General features: G+C 34.6%; 1 protein-coding gene across 1 annotated transcript; it reads right to left on the bottom strand.

Moving 5' to 3' along the window:
- Positions 1-1840: 1840 nt before the first annotated feature.
- Positions 1841-4856, bottom strand: LOC127100951 (GTP-binding protein BRASSINAZOLE INSENSITIVE PALE GREEN 2, chloroplastic). Its single transcript, XM_051038266.1, has 4 exons — positions 4617-4856; positions 3042-4351; positions 2731-2898; positions 1841-2504 (listed from the first exon to the last, which is right to left on the bottom strand). The coding sequence occupies exons 2-4, from the start codon at positions 4275-4277 to the stop codon at positions 2121-2123; spliced, it is 1788 nt and encodes a 595-aa protein (XP_050894223.1). The 5' UTR covers positions 4278-4351; positions 4617-4856; the 3' UTR covers positions 1841-2120.
- Between the last annotated feature and the right edge of the window lie 16416 nt (positions 4857-21272).

Genomic DNA, 21272 nt, shown 5'->3' with positions numbered 1-21272 from the left:
ATAAGTGCAGAAAATAAAGAACACAACGATATAAGTGTGAGTTCTAAGTCCCACATTGCTTAGAAAAATGAAGGTTGAGCACTTTATAAGTGAGAGAACCCATACACCTATCACCTTAAGGTTTTTGTTGAATATGTGGCATCTCTCTCACTTGTTTGAGTGGGTCTTTAACCTTTAGGTGAGTGTTTGATCCAATGTAAATGATTATCCCTAGTGATGACTCATCAGTGGTATTAGAGTCGATGGTTCAAGTAAAGGACTGAATCCTTGTGTCGAAAGTCTTATTGACATGGGGATCAGACGACATGTTTCTTTGAAGTGTCCATGACAAGATAAGGGTGTCTCTCAACAGCGGTACAAGCATGTGAATGAAAAAGAATTCACTTAAGGAGAATCATAATGGATGGACTCACACTTGAGGGGGAGATTGTTGAGAAACAAATTTGAGTTATGTTGAGAAACAAGTGTGAGTTTACAAAGTGGAGGTTGAGCACTTTATAAGTAAGAGGATCCATAAACATGTCACCTTAAGCTTTTAAGTGAATATATAGAGTCTCTCTCACTTGTTTGTGCGAGTCTTTGACTTTTAGGCGAGTGTTTTACCTAATGTGAATAATTCCTCTCATGATGACCCATCAGTGATATCAGAGCCTGGTTTGAGTAAAGTACTGACTCCTTGTGTCGAAAGTCTTCTTGAGATGGTGGCCAGGCGGCGTGTCCCCTGGAAGTGCCCATGACGAGATAAAGGTGTCTTTCAACGGTGGTACAAGAATGAAAAAATTATTTAAGATATTTTCTTATTTTAAAACAATACTTTTTATTTTAAAAAATTAAAATAATATTTTTTTAAACGGTTATTGAAACAATTTAAATTAATTTAAATTTAAATTTAATTAACTTAATTATTTACAGTATTTAATTTTGTTTATTTACCATTTAAATTGTTCAAATTTTATGTCATTAAGTGAGGTGCAAGTGATTGTTTAATTCCGTCTATTAACCATTTAACCTTGTTCAAATTTTAGATGGTACGATTAACCATATTTCTATAAACCCTTAAGATCAACACATGTCTTTACTAAATTGAGGTGCAAGTGATTATTTATATAATAAAAAAAAACATTACTAAATTGTGGTATAAGTGATTATTTGTAAAAAAAATTGTTGTTGGGGTAATTAGGGGATCAAAGGGAGTATTTTTAGGGTTTAGAGATCTTTCTGTTCTACGTGGGTTCTCCCACTTATAAATGCTCAAATCTTCACATTTTTAACCAATATAAAACTTTCTCATACTATTCACACTCGTAATTTTTTTCAACACTCTCTCCTTCAAGTGTGAATCTATCTAGAATATTCTCTCTAAAATAGAAACTCTTTCATCCACGTACACTTGTATCGTTGATACTTTTCAACAAGTAGTTCTCTTCTCATGATACCACTGTTGGGATAATTCGGGAGGTCAACATGAGAGCTTTTTTTTCTTTGAAACCTTTCTTTTTATACGAGCAAAATACCTTTGTGAAAGACACGTTACATACTCATCTAAAACCTTAAGGTAATAGATATATAAATTCTCTCACTTATAAATGTTCAAGTCTCCACATTCTTAATTAATATGAAACTTCCCCCATACTACTCACACTTGTAATTCTATTTCAACAATTGTTAATACAATATTTTAAAAAAATAAATGATAAAATCAAAAGAGAAAATATTAAATTATAACATGATAAGATCAAATGTTTTTATCATGAAAAAGAATCCAGCACAATTTCAATGCATACTACTATTCATATTTAAAATAAATAGTTTAATTTTTATTCTCAAACGAGAACCTCTGTGGATGCAAAGTTAATAATCTTATTAAGCCTCTTCAACTAACTCACAAGGATCTAAACATTGAGAGCCAATTCTGATCTGCAATAATAAACTACAAAACACAACATAAAATATTTCTGAAACTATTTTGACACCACTTTCAAACAAACAAGGAATCTGATACAGATCAGAATTAACTTAGATTGGATTTTGGATAAGACATTACTGCAAAACTATGTTATAAAACTAAGATATTTTGTAAGTCAGAAATATCAGTGTTTTCCTCCAAACTGACATCATTATTAATTGCCTCCATCAGAGGTCAACAGTGGTGATTCAACCGAACTGGATAGCGATTTTGAGTCGATCCGCTTCGTCTTCTTGTCATTTTGTTGACGTGGCTTATTTGAAGCTCGGTCAGACTGTGAGACAATCTTCGACACAGTAAATCCTGTAACTTCAAAAGTATTTGATCTATAGGGTATCAAAGAATTTCGCTGAACAACATCGACTCCTTCATAAGTCCAAACACCTAAGACAGCCTCCCCTTTAAGTCCAATGGCAAACCAACCAAGGCCAGCAGCAGCAATGTCTACAGAACTCGAGTCCCAACTGTTTCCACCAACATGAAATTCCCTTCTAACCCAATTCCCTAATTCTTCGACTCGTTTCTCTCCAATTGGTGGCTGAACAAAGGAAAATTCAAAGTAGTTATACGAGAGGAAATTGTAATGCACAATGAATAATGCCTATAAATCAAAAGAGAAATTTGCGTCTTTTCTTGCAACATAGAGATATCTACAAGCACTCTACCAACACATAAAAACTTCACCAACATAAGCATATCATGGCAATTGAATATCTAGATAGTGCTCAAAATGACTTGTCAATTAAAACGAGCAAAGAGAATACCTGTAATTGGTGTCCAAAATGTTCTTGGAACATTTTAGTTGCATTTTCTACTTTACCCATATGCAAAGGAAGATAAGGAGATGCCCACACTGTGACATAGATGGTATCCAAGGACGTTTCTTCTACATCCAATCTCATAAGACCAGCTATGTGAATCGAATGACCAGCCTACCACAATTCATTGGTAAAAGAATGAAGCACAAACGATTTTAACAAGATGCAAAAGATGAAACAACACTAGAGCGCACAAATGAGCATACATATGTAAATAATAATATTAAAGTCAGCGACAGAAATTAGTATGCACTAACCTTAACTCTATATGTCCTAGGTTTCAACTCCTTGGTCATGTAAACAAGCTTTTGCTCTTCCCTCAACAACCTTGTTGTAATCTGGTAAGGATGGAGAAGGCCGGGTGTATCAAATAATTTTGCCTGACTTGGAAGAGCACCTTCGACTCTAACAATGCCGAGCGTAGTCCCTGGAACAGGTGCTTCCGTCAGATGTGTAATCTTCCCTCCAATATGCTTCCCTATAGAGTTTATTAATGTACTCTTTCCTGCATTCTGTGCTCCAACAGTCCACACACTCCCTCTAGATCCAGCCAAACCAACAATATCATCCACAAGGTTCTTAAGTCCCCAATCTCTGAGCGCACTCACCATGTGCAAACTAGTAATCTTAATAATGCCACCCTCTCTAGCTCTTTGCCTAATCCAATGCTCCAATCTTGTCGGCGACAGTGAGCTAGGCAATAAGTCAATCTTTGTGACTACAAGTATTACTCTAGGCACGTTCCCTGACTTACCCTGCTTCCACGCAGAAGAGTTGTCTTCAATTGTCTTAGAAACCAACTTTGCAACCTTCCTTGGAAACGACCCATCAAAATCCACTGCATCCACAACCATAAGCACCACTGAACGGGTCCCACTTGTCGATGCCAACTTCCTTCCCACTGTATGATCGAAGTCGAAATCCGGTAACAAGTTTTCCACAGATGGATCCTTCACCTTCCCATAGTGCCTCAACGAATGACAGCGTGCACATACCACTGGCTTTTCTGGTTTTCTAACCAAGTCAACATCACTAATACTGTTAAGCTTTTCAGGTTCAACAACAAAACCTTTTTTAACAGTATTAGAGAATTCGGGCTCTGCTGCAACAGGTTCAAGATGGGTATACAGTTTATAATTTATGTCCTTCTCAGATGGTTTGATGAAATAACCAGGGTGTCTTGGGTTGGAATCTTGCATACAAACCCCACAACCAGGGCAGACATGAAGAGAATGGGAAGTGCCTTCATCATAATTACCCTCACGAGAAAACGGTAACTTTTGTTTCGATCCTGACTCTTCCGGCTGTGAAGAGAAATGCCTAAATAAATTACATGATGGATGAGGTAAAAAATTTGCAAGGCTATGGATATGGGAGTTCGGCGTTAAGGTTGTAAAAAGATTAGACTGCACGTGGTTTTCGCAGTCGGAAAGGAGTGATAAATAAAAGAGCGGTTTAAGCTTTGAAGGAGAGAAATGTCTAGCTACAATCATTTCTATCCGTTGTTCACTGTGAATCTAAATAAGAATTCAAATCTCCGGATTAGAAGCCACTTACTCGCCTTCCACTACAAAGAAACAAAACATTCAGTAAAGCTACTTACACAAGGCAATAACTCATGCAATGGAAACCTTGAATTAAATGATAATTCGCATAGCATGTCACAACTAGTTCAAAATTAAAATGCCTCCAGTGTAAGATTTTATCTATTATTATAGATTAAATTGTGGTCATCTTGATAAAGATCAAATATTTTGATGAATAAAATCAGTAACGACGGAGAATGTGAGTACATGAAGCAGCAAAATAAAATAAACAATAAATATACAGACCTTGAACAATAAAATAAAGCCCTGGCAGTGGCAGTGGCAGTGGAGGGTTTGAGTATAGAGAAGTTTGTGTGATTGGCAATAGCTGAATAGAAGGTGGAGTTACGGCGGAGAAGAAAACGGCGGCGGCGTGAGTTTGTTTTCTGAGAAGGCAGAGGAGAGTGGAAGAGCTTAGGTTGGTCTCTCAAAAATGGGATCGGTATCCCCTCTCCTGCCGTATTCTCTCATGTGATTACTGTTTTCATTTAGAGCAATTTTACTATTATATTTTTAGGTTAATTTAGAAAATTTTAGAAATTTATTAAATTTTATTGGAAATTTTCAGTATTTATAATTTTTTTATGTAAAATTATTGGAAAATTTTAAATTTTAGAAAGTTTTTGTTTTTTCTAAAAATTTTGATAATTTTCGATATCGGTTTAAGATTTCTTAGGAAAACATAGAATTTTTTAATCATTTTTTTTAAAAAATTATTATTTTATATTAGATTTTTTGAAAATTTTGATATTTTTTATCATAAATTTTCAATATTTTTTATTAGAAAATTTCAAATGCGTATCGAAAACTTTGATTGTACTATCAAAAATTGCGTTTTTAGTATGTTAGTAAGAGTGTTAATTTTAGAAGAAAAATAAAATTTAGTTGTTAAATAATAAGAATGACATTTTTGAAAAATTGAAAATAAGGGGGGAGGGGGGTGTTGCTAAGTGGGGGTCACAAGTTAAATCATCAACATAATATTTCCTCTATAAAACTTAAGAAAAGTAGAATATTTAAGTTGACATCCCCACTTGATCTTGACACCCCCGAATTGCGTATGAACAAAAAATTTCACTCATTTTTGAAATTTATGATATCCACGCGTGAACTTCACATTTCTGGGGCAATATAGGAAATTTTGAATCTTTTACCCGAAATTTCAAAATTTATACGTTTTATTACCGGAAATGTCTAAATTTTCAGGATTTTGTATTGGAATTTTCAAATTTTTTGATGCAAAATCATATAGGAATTTCAGAGTTTCCGGTAGTTATAAAACTTTATTTTTTTATCGGAAATTTCAGAATTTCCGATAGTTTTAAAACTTTGTTTTTCACCTGAAATTTCATAATTTTCGATAGTTATAAAAACTTTGTTTTTTATCGAAAATTATGAAATTTCCGATAGTTAATAATTTTTTACCCTTCTTTTACAGTGAATACAGAGGCAGGGACAACACTATACGGGAAAAACGATTGATAGATCGACAGATCAGGCTAGGGTTGTTGAGACTGAGTCTTCCCAAATACGGGTTGGACGAGTGGTTCCAACTGATTCACACCGAAAACGGTTGTCTGGACAAGTTCAATTCCGCGCACTTCGTAACATTCGACGTTGACCGATACAATCAGTTGAGCAGCCCATATATGAGGTGGCAGATGAGGTGGTCCAGTCAGATGATGTTGTTACAGATGAGGAGGTTGTTAATGAGGTTGATGAGGTGGTTACTGAGGTGGTCCAGCCAGATGTCGTTGTTGTTGCTGATTCGGTCTCATTTGTTACTGCTGACACAGATGTTACAACTCCTTCGACTGATCCCTTTGTGCACACTGTCGTACCCAAAAATTTGACATCCCCTTTTCATCTTTCCACTCAATTTATGGCTTAAGATTCATCTGTACATATTCACCTGCATTCATATGCATCATGCATTCATTCTGACCAACATCATTGGATTCGAAGCTTGTGAACAATCATTTGGTTTTGCTTGATCTTGGGGGACAACATATTGACATATTATTCATGCAAACCCTAGTTTGCTTGGTTGGGCCTTGATGGACTATCTGGTCCTTGGAACCCTAACTCATGCATTGGCCCTTGTGGTTTGGTTCATCACTTGGTTTTGTCTAGTACATGGTTATTGGTTCATTTGGCATTTAGCATTGTTGCATTCATGTACTTATGTCATTCATGGCTCAATCTGATCCATAACCCTTCATTTTCCATTAGCCCACTTTAGTTGTTTGGTTTGTAGTATACATATTGATTTCAATTCCATTTATATTTCAGTTTACATTTCCATAAACACATTTACAAAATTGAACTTTTCTTGTAATTTTGGCTATCAGTCAACTGTTGACTTTTTAGTCAATAGTTGACCAAAGTCAATGTGATTTAGCAATTTAAAAAAAAACATCTTTCTTCATCAATTATTTTCATGCCATGATAAAAATATAAGTTAAACCTTTTGGCATTAACATTCCAAAACCATTTGAAATGAACTTGTAAAAACCTTTTCAAAAAAACCTTTAAATTCCATTAATTTCAATTACATCAGTATTTTCATAACCTCTTAAATTTAGATCCATTTTTACTTAACCTTTAAAACCATTCAATTTGAATATGACTTTTCATTACAAATAAATCAACACATATTCATGATTTACAATCAATATTGTTCCACTCAAAATCCCATAATGAATCTCATTCAATTACATTTTTAACCATATTCATTTTTTACATCACATTATCATATAGCTATTTGAGTTTTCCATTTCATATACATTTAAAACCATTCAATTTACATTAATCCATAACTGTTAAATCTCCAAACATCGACCATTTTACTTTTACATATTCAATTTCAATTGTTAATTTTCAAACATACAATTTTCATACATAATACATTGAATCAATTCCCTTTTTCAATACATTCCAATTTTAACTTACATAAACCAATCAATATTCAACCATACATCCTCAATAATGTAGTGGTGTATTCGTGACCATTGAACTACGGATAAACTCAATGTCAATAAAACCAGAGTCGCCACCACACTTTTATTGTTTCCAAAGGAAAGGGAAAAGTATAAACAAAACCCAAAGATAAGAAGTTTTCAAATCAAAACTAATAAAATGTCAGAGATTACAAGTAAGGGGATTGGTTACAATGAGGGAAGATATTAGCACCCAAAGTGTCCTAGGTATTCCTAGGAAGCCCTTTTTGTGTGTAAGTGTTTTAGTTGAAAATGATGTTTGATAAAAGAAAATAGAATGAGGGGATGAAGAAAGAATTCATTAATTATATTTTTGTGTTTGAAAAGACTTTCGGTCTTATGTCTACGTACCAACATAAAAATGAGGGATCAAAAACCTCTTCTTCGTGGTAAAAAATTCAAAGAAATTGGTGGATTGATTTTAACAAAAGTTTAAAGATATTTTGTTATAAATGGGAAAATACTCAACCAAACATCCACCGATAATGAGCGTTTACAACACTTAAGAGGGAGGGCTCCAACTTGGATTCAATCAACAATTATGCCACTAACCCCTGATAAATGGAAAGACTTGTAATCAATATCATGGAATGGGATAATTATATCTCAACCATAGATAACTCAAATCTAAATACTCTCGTGCAAAAGTTTTAAAAGAAAAGGGCACAAATGCGTATCGAAAATTTTGATTGTACTATCAAAAATTGCGTTTTTAGTATGTTAGTAAGAGTGTTAATTTTAGAAGAAAAATAAAATTTAGTTGTTAAATAATAAGAATGACATTTTTGAAAAATTGAAAATAAGGGGGGAGGGGGGTGTTGCTAAGTGGGGGTCACAAGTTAAATCATCAACATAATATTTCCTCTATAAAACTTAAGAAAAGTAGAATATTTAAGTTGACATCCCCACTTGATCTTGACACCCCCGAATTGCGTATGAACAAAAAATTTCACTCATTTTTGAAATTTATGATATCCACGCGTGAACTTCACATTTCTGGGGCAATATAGGAAATTTTGAATCTTTTACCCGAAATTTCAAAATTTATACGTTTTATTACCGGAAATGTCTAAATTTTCAGGATTTTGTATTGGAATTTTCAAATTTTTTGATGCAAAATCATATAGGAATTTCAGAGTTTCCGGTAGTTATAAAACTTTATTTTTTACCGGAAATTTCAGAATTTCCGATAGTTTTAAAACTTTGTTTTTCACCTGAAATTTCATAATTTTCGATAGTTATAAAAACTTTGTTTTTTATCGAAAATTATGAAATTTCCAATAGTTAATAATTTTTTACCCTTCTTTTACAGTGAATACAGAGGCAGGGACAACACTATACAGGAAAAACGATTGATAGATCGACAAATCAGGCTAGGGTTGTTGAGACTGAGTCTTCCCAAATACGGGTTGGACGAGTGGTTCCAACTGATTCACACCGAAAACGGTTGTCTGGGCAAGTTCAATTCCGTGCACTTCGTAACATTCGACGTTGACCGATACAATCAGTTGAGCAGCCCATATATGAGGTGGCAGATGAGGTGGTCCAGTCAGATGATGTTGTTACAGATGAGGAGGTTGTTAATGAGGTTGATGAGGTGGTTACTGAGGTGGTCCAGCCAGATGTCGTTGTTGTTGCTGATTCGGTCTCATTTGTTACTGCTGACACAAATGTTACAACTCCTTCGACTGATCCCTTTGTGCACACTGTCGTACCCAAAAATTTGACATCCCCTTTTCATCTTTCCACTCAATTTATGGCTTAAGATTCATCTGTACATATTCACCTGCATTCATATGCATCATGCATTCATTCTGACTAACATCATTGGATTCGAAGCTTGTGAACAATCATTTGGTTTTGCTTGATCTTGGGGGACAACATATTGACATATTATTCATGCAAACCCTAGTTTGCTTGGTTGGGCCTTGATGGACTATCTGGTCCTTGGAACCCTAACTCATGCATTGGCCCTTGTGGTTTGGTTCATCACTTGGTTTTGTCTAGTACATGGTTATTGGTTCATTTGGCATTTAGCATTGTTGCATTCATGTACTTATGTCATTCATGGCTCAATCTGATCCATAACCCTTCATTTTCCATTAGCCCACTTTAGTTGTTTGGTTTGTAGTATACATATTGATTTCAATTCCATTTATATTTCAGTTTACATTTCCATAAACACATTTACAAAATTGAACTTTTCTTGTAATTTTGGCTATCAGTCAACTGTTGACTTTTTAGTCAATAGTTGACCAAAGTCAATGTGATTTAGCAATTTAAAAAAAAACATCTTTCTTCATCAATTATTTTCATGCCATGATAAAAATATAAGTTAAACCTTTTGGCATTAACATTCCAAAACCATTTGAAATGAACTTGTAAAAACCTTTTCAAAAGAACCTTTAAATTCCATTAATTTCCATTACATCAGTATTTTCATAACCTCTTAAATTTAGATCCATTTTTACTTAACCTTTAAAACCATTCAATTTGAATATGACTTTTCATTACAAATAAATCAACACATATTCATGATTTACAATCAATATTGTTCCACTCAAAATCCCATAATGAATCTCATTCAATTACATTTTTAACCATATTCATTTTTTACATCACATTATCATATAGCTATTTGAGTTTTCCATTTCGTATACATTTAAAACCATTCAATTTACATTAATCCATAACTGTTAAATCTCCAAACATCGACCATTTTGCTTTTACATATTCAATTTCAATTGTTAATTTTCAAACATACAATTTTCATACATAATACATTGAATCAATTCCCTTTTTCAATACATTCCAATTTTAACTTACATAAACCAATCAATATTCAACCATACATCCTCAATAATGTAGTGGTGTATTCGTGACCATTGAACTACGGATAAACTCAATGTCAATAAAACCAGAGTCGCCACCACACTTTTATTGTTTCCAAAGGAAAGGGAAAAGTATAAACAAAACCCAAAGATAAGAAGTTTTCAAATCAAAACTAATAAAATGTCAGAGATTACAAGTAAGGGGATTGGTTACAATGAGGGAAGATATTAGCACCCAAAGTGTCATAGGTATTCCTAGGAAGCCCTTTTTGTGTGTAAGTGTTTTAGTTGAAAATGATGTTTGATAAAAGAAAATAGAATGAGGGGATGAAGAAAGAATTCATTAATTATATTTTTGTGTTTGAAAAGACTTTCGGTCTTATGTCTACGTACCAACATAAAAATGAGGGATCAAAAACCTCTTCTTCGTGGTAAAAAATTCAAAGAAATTGGTGGATTGATTTCAACAAAAGTTGAAAGATATTTTGTTATAAATGGGAAAATACTCAACCAAACATCCACCGATAATGAGCGTTTTACAACACTTAAGAGGGAGGGCTCCAACTTGGATTCAATCAACAATTATGCCACTAACCCCTGATAAATGGAAAGACTTGTAATTAATATCATGGAATGGGAGAATTATATCTCAACCATAGATAACTCAAATCTAAATACTCTCGTGCAAAAGTTTTAAAAGAAAAGGGCACAAATGCGTATCGAAAATTTTGATTGTACTATCAAAAATTGCGTTTTTAGTATGTTAGTAAGAGTGTTAATTTTAGAAGAAAAATAAAATTTAGTTGTTAAATAATAAGAATGATATTTTTGAAAAATTGAAAATAAGGGGGGAGGGGGGTTTTGCTAAGTGGGGGTCACAAGTTAAATCATCAACATAATATTTCCTCTATAAAACTTAAGAAAAGTAGAATATTTAAGTTGACATCCCCACTTGATGTTGACACCCCCGAATTGCGTATGAACAAAAAATTTCACTCATTTTTGAAATTTATGATATCCACGCGTGAACTTCACATTTCTGGGGCAATATAGGAAATTTTGAATCTTTTACCCGAAATTTCAAAATTTATACGTTTTATTACCGGAAATGTCTAAATTTTCAGGATTTTGTATTGGAATTTTCAAATTTTTTGATGCAAAATCATATAGGAATTTCAGAGTTTCCGGTAGTTATAAAACTTTATTTTTTTATCGGAAATTTCAGAATTTCCGATAGTTTTAAAACTTTGTTTTTCACCTGAAATTTCATAATTTTCGATAGTTATAAAAACTTTGTTTTTTATCGAAAATTATGAAATTTCCGATAGTTAATAATTTTTTACCCTTCTTTTACAGTGAATACAGAGGCAGGGACAACACTATACAGGAAAAACGATTGATAGATCGACAGATCAGGCTAGGGTTGTTGAGACTGAGTCTTCCCAAATACGGGTTGGACGAGTGGTTCCAACTGATTCACACCGAAAACGGTTGTCTAGGCAAGTTCAATTCCGCGCACTTCGTAACATTCGACGTTGACCGATACAATCAGTTGAGCAGCCCATATATGAGGTGGCAGATGAGGTGGTCCAGTCAGATGATGTTGTTACAGATGAGGAGGTTGTTAATGAGGTTGATGAGGTGGTTACTGAGGTGGTCCAGCCAAATGTCGTTGTTGTTGCTGATTCGGTCTCATTTGTTACTGCTGACACAGATGTTACAACTCCTTCGACTGATCCCTTTGTGCACACTGTCGTACCCAAAAATTTGACATCCCCTTTTCATCTTTCCACTCAACTTATGGCTTAAGATTCATCTGTACATATTCACCTGCATTCATATGCATCATGCATTCATTCTGACCAACATCATTGGATTCGAAGCTTGTGAACAATCATTTGGTTTTGCTTGATCTTGGGGGACAACATATTGACATATTATTCATGCAAACCCTAGTTTGCTTGGTTGGGCCTTGATGGACTATCTGGTCCTTGGAACCCTAACTCATGCATTGGCCCTTGTGGTTTGGTTCATCACTTGGTTTTGTCTAGTACATGGTTATTGGTTCATTTGGCATTTAGCATTGTTGCATTCATGTACTTATGTCATTCATGGCTCAATCTGATCCATAACCCTTCATTTTCCATTAGCCCACTTTAGTTGTTTGGTTTGTAGTATACATATTGATTTCAATTCCATTTATATTTCAGTTTACATTTCCATAAACACATTTACAAAATTGAACTTTTCTTGTAATTTTGGCTATCAGTCAACTGTTGACTTTTTAGTCAATAGTTGACCAAAGTCAATGTGATTTAGCAATTTAAAAAAAAACATCTTTCTTCATCAATTATTTTCATGCCATGATAAAAATATAAGTTAAACCTTTTGGCATTAACATTCCAAAACCATTTGAAATGAACTTGTAAAAACCTTTTCAAAAGAACCTTTAAATTCCATTAATTTCCATTACATCAGTATTTTCATAACCTCTTAAATTTAGATCCATTTTTACTTAACCTTTAAAACCATTCAATTTGAATATGACTTTTCATTACAAATAAATCAACACATATTCATGATTTACAATCAATATTGTTCCACTCAAAATCCCATAATGAATCTCATTCAATTACATTTTTAACCATATTCATTTTTTACATCACATTATCATATAGCTATTTGAGTTTTCCATTTCGTATACATTTAAAACCATTCAATTTACATTAATCCATAACTGTTAAATCTCCAAACATCGACCATTTTGCTTTTACATATTCAATTTCAATTGTTAATTTTCAAACATACAATTTTCATACATAATACATTGAATCAATTCCCTTTTTCAATACATTCCAATTTTAACTTACATAAACCAATCAATATTCAACCATACATCCTCAATAATGTAGTGGTGTATTCGTGACCATTGAACTACGGATAAACTCAATGTCAATAAAACCAGAGTCGCCACCACACTTTTATTGTTTCCAAAGGAAAGGGAAAAGTATAAACAAAACCCAAAGATAAGAAGTTTTCAAATCAAAACTAATAAAATGTCAGAGATTACAAGTAAGGGGATTGGTTACAATGAGGGAAGATATTAGCACCCAAAGTGTCATAGGTATTCCTAGGAAGCCCTTTTTGTGTGTAAGTGTTTTAGTTGAAAATGATGTTTGATAAAAGAAAATAGAATGAGGGGATGAAGAAAGAATTCATTAATTATATTTTTGTGTTTGAAAAGACTTTCGGTCTTATGTCTACGTACCAACATAAAAATGAGGGATCAAAAACCTCTTCTTCGTGGTAAAAAATTCAAAGAAATTGGTGGATTGATTTCAACAAAAGTTTAAAGATATTTTGTTATAAATGGGAAAATACTCAACCAAACATCCACCGATAATGAGCGTTTTACAACACTTAAGAGGGAGGGCTCCAACTTGGATTCAATCAACAATTATGCCACTAACCCCTGATAAATGGAAAGACTTGTAATCAATATCATGGAATGGGAGAATTATATCTCAACCATAGATAACTCAAATCTAAATACTCTCGTGCAAAAGTTTTAAAAGAAAAGGGCACAAATGCGTATCGAAAATTTTGATTGTACTATCAAAAATTGCGTTTTTAGTATGTTAGTAAGAGTGTTAATTTTAGAAGAAAAATAAAATTTAGTTGTTAAATAATAAGAATGATATTTTTGAAAAATTGAAAATAAGGGGGGAGGGGGGTTTTGCTAAGTGGGGGTCACAAGTTAAATCATCAACATAATATTTCCTCTATAAAACTTAAGAAAAGTAGAATATTTAAGTTGACATCCCCACTTGATGTTGACACCCCCGAATTGCGTATGAACAAAAAATTTCACTCATTTTTGAAATTTATGATATCCACGCGTGAACTTCACATTTCTGGGGCAATATAGGAAATTTTGAATCTTTTACCCGAAATTTCAAAATTTATACGTTTTATTACCGGAAATGTCTAAATTTTCAGGATTTTGTATTGGAATTTTCAAATTTTTTGATGCAAAATCATATAGGAATTTCAGAGTTTCCGATAGTTATAAAACTTTATTTTTTTACCGGAAATTTCAGAATTTCCGATAGTTTTAAAACTTTGTTTTTCACCTGAAATTTCATAATTTTCGATAGTTATAAAAACTTTGTTTTTTATCGAAAATTATGAAATTTCCGATAGTTAATAATTTTTTACCCTTCTTTTACAGTGAATACAGAGGCAGGGACAACACTATACAGGAAAAACGATTGATAGATCGACAGATCAGGCTAGGGTTGTTGAGACTGAGTCTTCCCAAATACGGGTTGGACGAGTGGTTCCAACTGATTCACACCGAAAACGGTTGTCTAGGCAAGTTCAATTCCGCGCACTTCGTAACATTCGACGTTGACCGATACAATCAGTTGAGCAGCCCATATATGAGGTGGCAGATGAGGTGGTCCAGTCAGATGATGTTGTTACAGATGAGGAGGTTGTTAATGAGGTTGATGAGGTGGTTACTGAGGTGGTCCAGCCAAATGTCGTTGTTGTTGCTGATTCGGTCTCATTTGTTACTGCTGACACAGATGTTACAACTCCTTCGACTGATCCCTTTGTGCACACTGTCGTACCCAAAAATTTGACATCCCCTTTTCATCTTTCCACTCAACTTATGGCTTAAGATTCATCTGTACATATTCACCTGCATTCATATGCATCATGCATTCATTCTGACCAACATCATTGGATTCGAAGCTTGTGAACAATCATTTGGTTTTGCTTGATCTTGGGGGACAACATATTGACATATTATTCATGCAAACCCTAGTTTGCTTGGTTGGGCCTTGATGGACTATCTGGTCCTTGGAACCCGTCGCATCCGCGAAAAACAACCGGCGGGCTAAAACAAAAAAACACACAGAGCCGCCACTGCGCGTTATTTATCCCAAGATAGGGAAAGGAAATGCTCAGAGAAACCTGGAAAAAGCATGGTCTCGCGACCAAAGAGAAAGGGTAAGGGAGTCGGTTACACAAGGGGAAGGTATTAACACCCCTCACGTCCGTCGTACTCGACGGGATCCACGCTCTAAGAAAAGAAAAGGTTGCTAAAACATCACACACACACACAAGGAACGCCGGTGGGGTTAAGAGGAAGAGGGCTCGATAGGACGTCGCATCCTATGCCTACGTATCTCGTCTGGAACGAGAATCAGAGTTGCCGTAGTTCGGCTCACGCACGCCAAACAAACAAATACAAACACAGGCAAACATGGAGCCTGAATGCCAATCACTGGACTTACATCAGCATCCGAACCAAAACGCACACAAGAAGGCAAACGTGGAGCCTGAAAGCCAATCACTGGACTTACATCGGCATCCGAACCAAACACATAATCAGGATTCGGACAGCCAATCGCTGGGCTTACATCCATATCCTGACACACAAGAAGATAACAAGCAAACACACACAAAAAAGAAAAAAAAGTGCCCGGAGAGACCTCGCACGGTCTCCTGCCTACATACCTCGTCTGGAACGAGGATCAGGGCGATGTAGTTCCCCTGAAAGGGAAAGAAATTCTAGCCAGAAACCAAGGGGAGACACACTACCAGGGAGCTGTACTCGAGCCTAGTGTTATCATGCATCATTGCCCTATGTCATGGTTTCTACCTACTTGCACAACAGCAAGCTAATCCTATCCAGGAAGAAAGCAAGCATGCAAGCATCAACAAACAAAACAAACATTTCACATAGCACACACTATATCCAGTCAAGTGAGGCTCAAACAAGGGTGAACTGCCGAGGCAAGTCATCTGTACAAGGTAGAGTTAGCTCTTAACCTTGCCATTGAGAGGCTAAGGTGAAGCTGATGCAAGGTGAGTGAAGATTAAACTTCACAACTCTTATCCCTGGCCAGGGAGAGCTTCAGACAAAGGAGCGTGGGTCCAGAATGGAGGGACCCTTCTACGCTCAAGACTCTGACACAACTGTACAACAACACAAGATCTTGGGTTTGTGCCCCAATGCATCTACACAGTAGTGTGAGCAGAGGGGCGACTCAACAGAATAGCGGGGGATAGATTGCATATCCCTTGGGTTCCACCAATTGCCTCATAGAGGTCTTTACCTGCTTGGGACAAAAATAAACAATCACAATCATCGCCTCTTAAGGAGGACTTCAGACAGGTGCCTGGCCAAGTAACAGGCCAGGTCTTCCAGACTACATGGAGAATAGAAATTCTACCTCAATTGGTTTAAAAACCAAGCAACAGCAAGCAAGTTCTCAAGGAACTGTAAGCGACTAAATGTACCTGAAATCAATCAAGTATCATCAGTACTCAGACAAACCAACAGTAAACAACAAATGTTAATCTGTACAGTCAAACACAAATTAATGCACACAAGTGCAAGCCATGAGCCCAAGCTCAAGCATCAAACCCTACAACACAAAACAAGTTAGTTTACAACATCAAACAATCTCAATTTGCAACTTGCATTGTTCTCCTTAAGGCTTTTGCATTTCAACCTGAAAATCCAAACCAAACATGAGAAACTAGACCACTAGGCCAAGCCTAGGGTCCAAAGGGGATGAAAAAATCAAAACAGCAAGTGAAAATTATCCAAAATCACATTCAAACAATTTAGAAACAAATGCAATTGGTCCCATGCTCATATCAATCACCATTATCATTTCATGCACAATATAGTATCAAACATGCAATTTGCAACTCCAAATGACCAAACAGAACTATCTCAATCAAAAGCATATCAAATCAATTCAATTAATTCCACAAAAATTCACACCTAAACAGGACACATTCAAGGCATAGCATGTCAATTTTCAGCTCAATTGGACAAAAGGAAATAGGTCAATGAAAATCATAAAGTCCAGACACATTTATACAAGCCAAAACAAGGCATCCAAACAAGCATTAACTTCCATAAATCATAAAACAGTGACAACAATTAAAAAATGAATGGGATCAAAACCACAATGTCCTATAATGTGTCTACAATCCACATGTCAAATTTCATCTTCATCCAATACACTATGAGAATTTCACAAATGAATTGCCAACATGTGTCACACAATGTCACAAAATGGCTCAACAGGGAAGAAAATTATCAATCAATTAGAAAATGCCATCAACAATTCCAGAAAAATTCTCATGTAATCTTGACATATCAATGATCATCCACACAAAATTTCAGCTCAAATCAACATCTCTAGGCATTTTAACTAAAATCATGAAGTTGACCTAGCTTGGTGTGACACAAATTGTCACACCTTAATTCAAAAATTTATATCTCCTCAACCAGGTATCCAAAAATCACAAACTCCACATGAAAATCACCATCAAGATGTCCAGAACAAGCACACAAAATTTCATTCATTTATTTGAAGGCATCATCATTTCACGAGAGATTTGGCAAAACATGTTCAAATGTGACACATTGAATCAATCCCTAAGCCAATTAATTTTCTACACATGCAAAAATTCCACAAAAATCATGATTAAATTCTACACATCACAAGGAGTATTATGAAAAAAATCTCACCAAAATTGGATAAAAAATGAAGTCTCTATGAATTTTACAAGTTCATGCATCAAAATGAAATAAAACAAGAAAAAGAAAAATGAAATAATAAATAATTAAATGTAGCAGTGGCACGGTTGTAATATTAAAGTCCAGGCGCAAAACGACGCTGTTTCAAACAGATTGCATGGCGCTTCCTGAATGGATAGTAGGCGCGGGAAACATGTATTCAAACGCCAAGCCAACAGAAATGGATCTACGCGAGTTTCAAGTGTTCTCCACCAACAGCAAGTTCAAAAAAATCCAGAAATTGATGAACATCGAATCGTAACCAAAATCAACATGCTATACATCAAAATGACCGTCTCTCAACCTAGATCACGAATGTACGATTGATTTTCCCTAACTCTCACTGTAGCGACGGGATCGAGCGAAAATAGAAACGAACATCAAACTTAAAATCGTGATTACTCTCTCCATACTCAATCAATTCACAAACCACAAGCATCATGTTAACCTACAATCAAAGACCTACAAAACGCCTATCATGATTTGAGCAATGGTGAAATTCGAAAAATCACCTTGTGTTGATGGCAGTGCTTGGTCTTGATGCTTCAAGGTGTAATTTGCCAAAACAGATGGAGATTGATGTATAGGAAGATGAATAGAACGCGTGCCTTAGCTCAAGGATGCTTCAATTGGAAGAAATCTCAAAACTCCATTGTTGTGCAAACCTTGAACAGTCTTGATTCTTGGAGCTTTTGGCAACGATATAGCAAAACAGATCTTCAAGAAGGTTTGTGAAAGACGAATCAAAAAGAATCAAGCAATTTGATTGAGAATTGGTGAAGAAATCTTGAAAAAAAGTGATGAAGCTTTTGAGAGAATTTTGAGAAAATGGAGGGAAAGTTTGTTACAATTCTTGAGAAGTGTGATTGTGATTAGCATTTTTGTTACAATTAGAAACTTATACCAATGCCTTAATCACTTTGTTAATCCAAATTATCAAAATTGGAATGGATTAGTGTTAATGAATTTCTTAATGCAAGGGCAAAAGTGACCTTTCCAAATTGTGCACTATGACAGCTCATGACAGTTCACACAACTTCTAAATGGTATTTGGAGTGTGTTGGAATGGTTCTCATGTTCAAATTCTAAGTATTGCTCAAAATCACATATTCACACCAAAAAATGCACTTAAGTCCACTTGAAATTTGACTTTTTGCATTGACCATTTTTGATGAATTTGGACCATACACCATGAAAGTACATGTGAAATGGGGTTTGCTCATAAAAAGATCACCCAAATTGGACATTCCATGTGAAAGTTATGCCACTTTGATTATAGGCATTTTTGGAAAATGAATGGACCATAACTTGTCAACCATACATGGGAATTTCAAGTTCTTGGACTTTTTGGAAAGGTGAGAACAAGATCTACAACTTTCATGTTGGACAAATTTCCATTTGAAGCTTTCTTGGACATGTAATTTTGTGGTGAAAAACTTTCCATTTTTGGAAACTTCCATTACAAGTCACTTTCCATTTTTGGCAATTTTTTGTCTGACTTTATTTTCTTCATTCTTGAGCTTTGACATGTCAAATGAAACTTATTCCAACATGAATGAAGTGTATCCAACTCTCTCCCACCTCCAAATCCATAAAATCAAGCACAGTTGACCACAGTTGACTTTTTTGACTGATAGATGAATTTGGCAATGCACTGATCAAGCTGAGCCCCAATCCTCTGATGAAATGGCTAAATGATGAAACCCTAGCCTCCATAAGCTCAATATAATCATGAAGTGATCCCCATATCCATCGTAGACCCCATCTCCTTGCCATGCCCTGATTGGCCCAATGCAGATGATTAGGGTTGACTAGTGGTCAAAACCCTAATCTCAAGGTATATGATCAAGCACTTGAATCTTCTGGATGACAACAAGACCATGATGATGATGATGTATCATTGCAACCAAGATGAAGATCAATCTCCTTGAGAATCAAAACCCTAATTTGAACCACCACACTCAGATGATTAGTGATCCAATCCAATGAAACCCTGACTTGAATCTCACCCTCTTATCTTCTGATCAAGACTTGGGATATGACTTGCACAATGTAACCACATGATATGCAATATGCAATGCCTAATGACCTAAAAAAAATGATATGCCATATGTTAAACTAGTCCAAAGAGAGGAGGGCAAATTTTGAGGTGTTACAGAACCCTAACTCATGCATTGGCCCTTGTGGTTTGGTTCATCACTTGGTTTTGTCTAGTACATGGTTATTGGTTCATTTGGCATTTAGCATTGTTGCATTCATGTACTTATGTCATTCATGGCTCAATCTGATCCATAACCCTTCATTTTCCATTAGCCCACTTTAGTTGTTTGGTTTGTAGTATACATATTGATTTCAATTCCATTTATATTTCAGTTTACATTTCCATAAACACATTTACAAAATTGAACTTTTCTTGTAATTTTGGCTATCAGTCAACTGTTGACTTTTTAGTCAATAGTTGACCAAAGTCAATGTGATTTAGCAATTTAAAAAAAAACATCTTTCTTCATCAATTATTTTCATGCCATGATAAAAATATAAGTTAAACCTTTTGGCATTAACATTCCAAAACCATTTGAAATGAACTTGTAAAAACCTTTTCAAAAGAACCTTTAAATTCCATTAATTTCCATTACATCAGTATTTTCATAACCTCTTAAATTTAGATCCATTTTTACTTAACCTTTAAAACCATTCAATTTGAATATGACTTTTCATTACAAATAAATCAACACATATTCATGATTTACAATCAATATTGTTCCACTCAAAATCCCATAATGAATCTCATTCAATTACATTTTTAACCATATTCATTTTTTACATCACATTATCATATAGCTATTTGAGTTTTCCATTTCATATACATTTAAAACCATTCAATTTACATTAATCCATAACTGTTAAATCTCCAAACATCGACCATTTTGCTTTTACATATTCAATTTCAATTGTTAATTTTCAAACATATAATTTTCATACATAATACATTGAATCAATTCCCTTTTTCAATACATTCCAATTTTAACTTACATAAACCAATCAATATTCAACCATACATCCTCAATAATGTAGTGGTGTATTCGTGACCATTGAACTACGGATAAACTCAATGTCAATAAAACCAGAGTCGCCACCACACTTTTATTGTTTCCAAAGGAAAGGGAAAAGTATAAACAAAACCCAAAGATAAGAAGTTTTCAAATCAAAACTAATAAAATGTCAGAGATTACAAGTAAGGGGATTGGTTACAATGAGGGAAGATATTAGCACCCAAAGTGTCCTAGGTATTCCTAGGAAGCCCTTTTTGTGTGTAAGTGTTTTAGTTGAAAATGATGTTTGATAAAAGAAAATAGAATGAGGGGATGAAGAAAGAATTCATTAATTATATTTTTGTGTTTGAAAAGACTTTCGGTCTTATGTCTACGTACCAACATAAAAATGAGGGATCAAAAACCTCTTC

The sequence above is a fragment of the Lathyrus oleraceus genome, chromosome 7, assembly GCF_024323335.1.
Source record: "Lathyrus oleraceus cultivar Zhongwan6 chromosome 7, CAAS_Psat_ZW6_1.0, whole genome shotgun sequence".
Taxonomy (NCBI): Eukaryota; Viridiplantae; Streptophyta; class Magnoliopsida; order Fabales; family Fabaceae; genus Lathyrus; species Lathyrus oleraceus.
The sequence above is the reverse complement of the archived record's forward strand: the minus strand, read 5'-3'. Positions and strand labels throughout refer to the sequence as shown.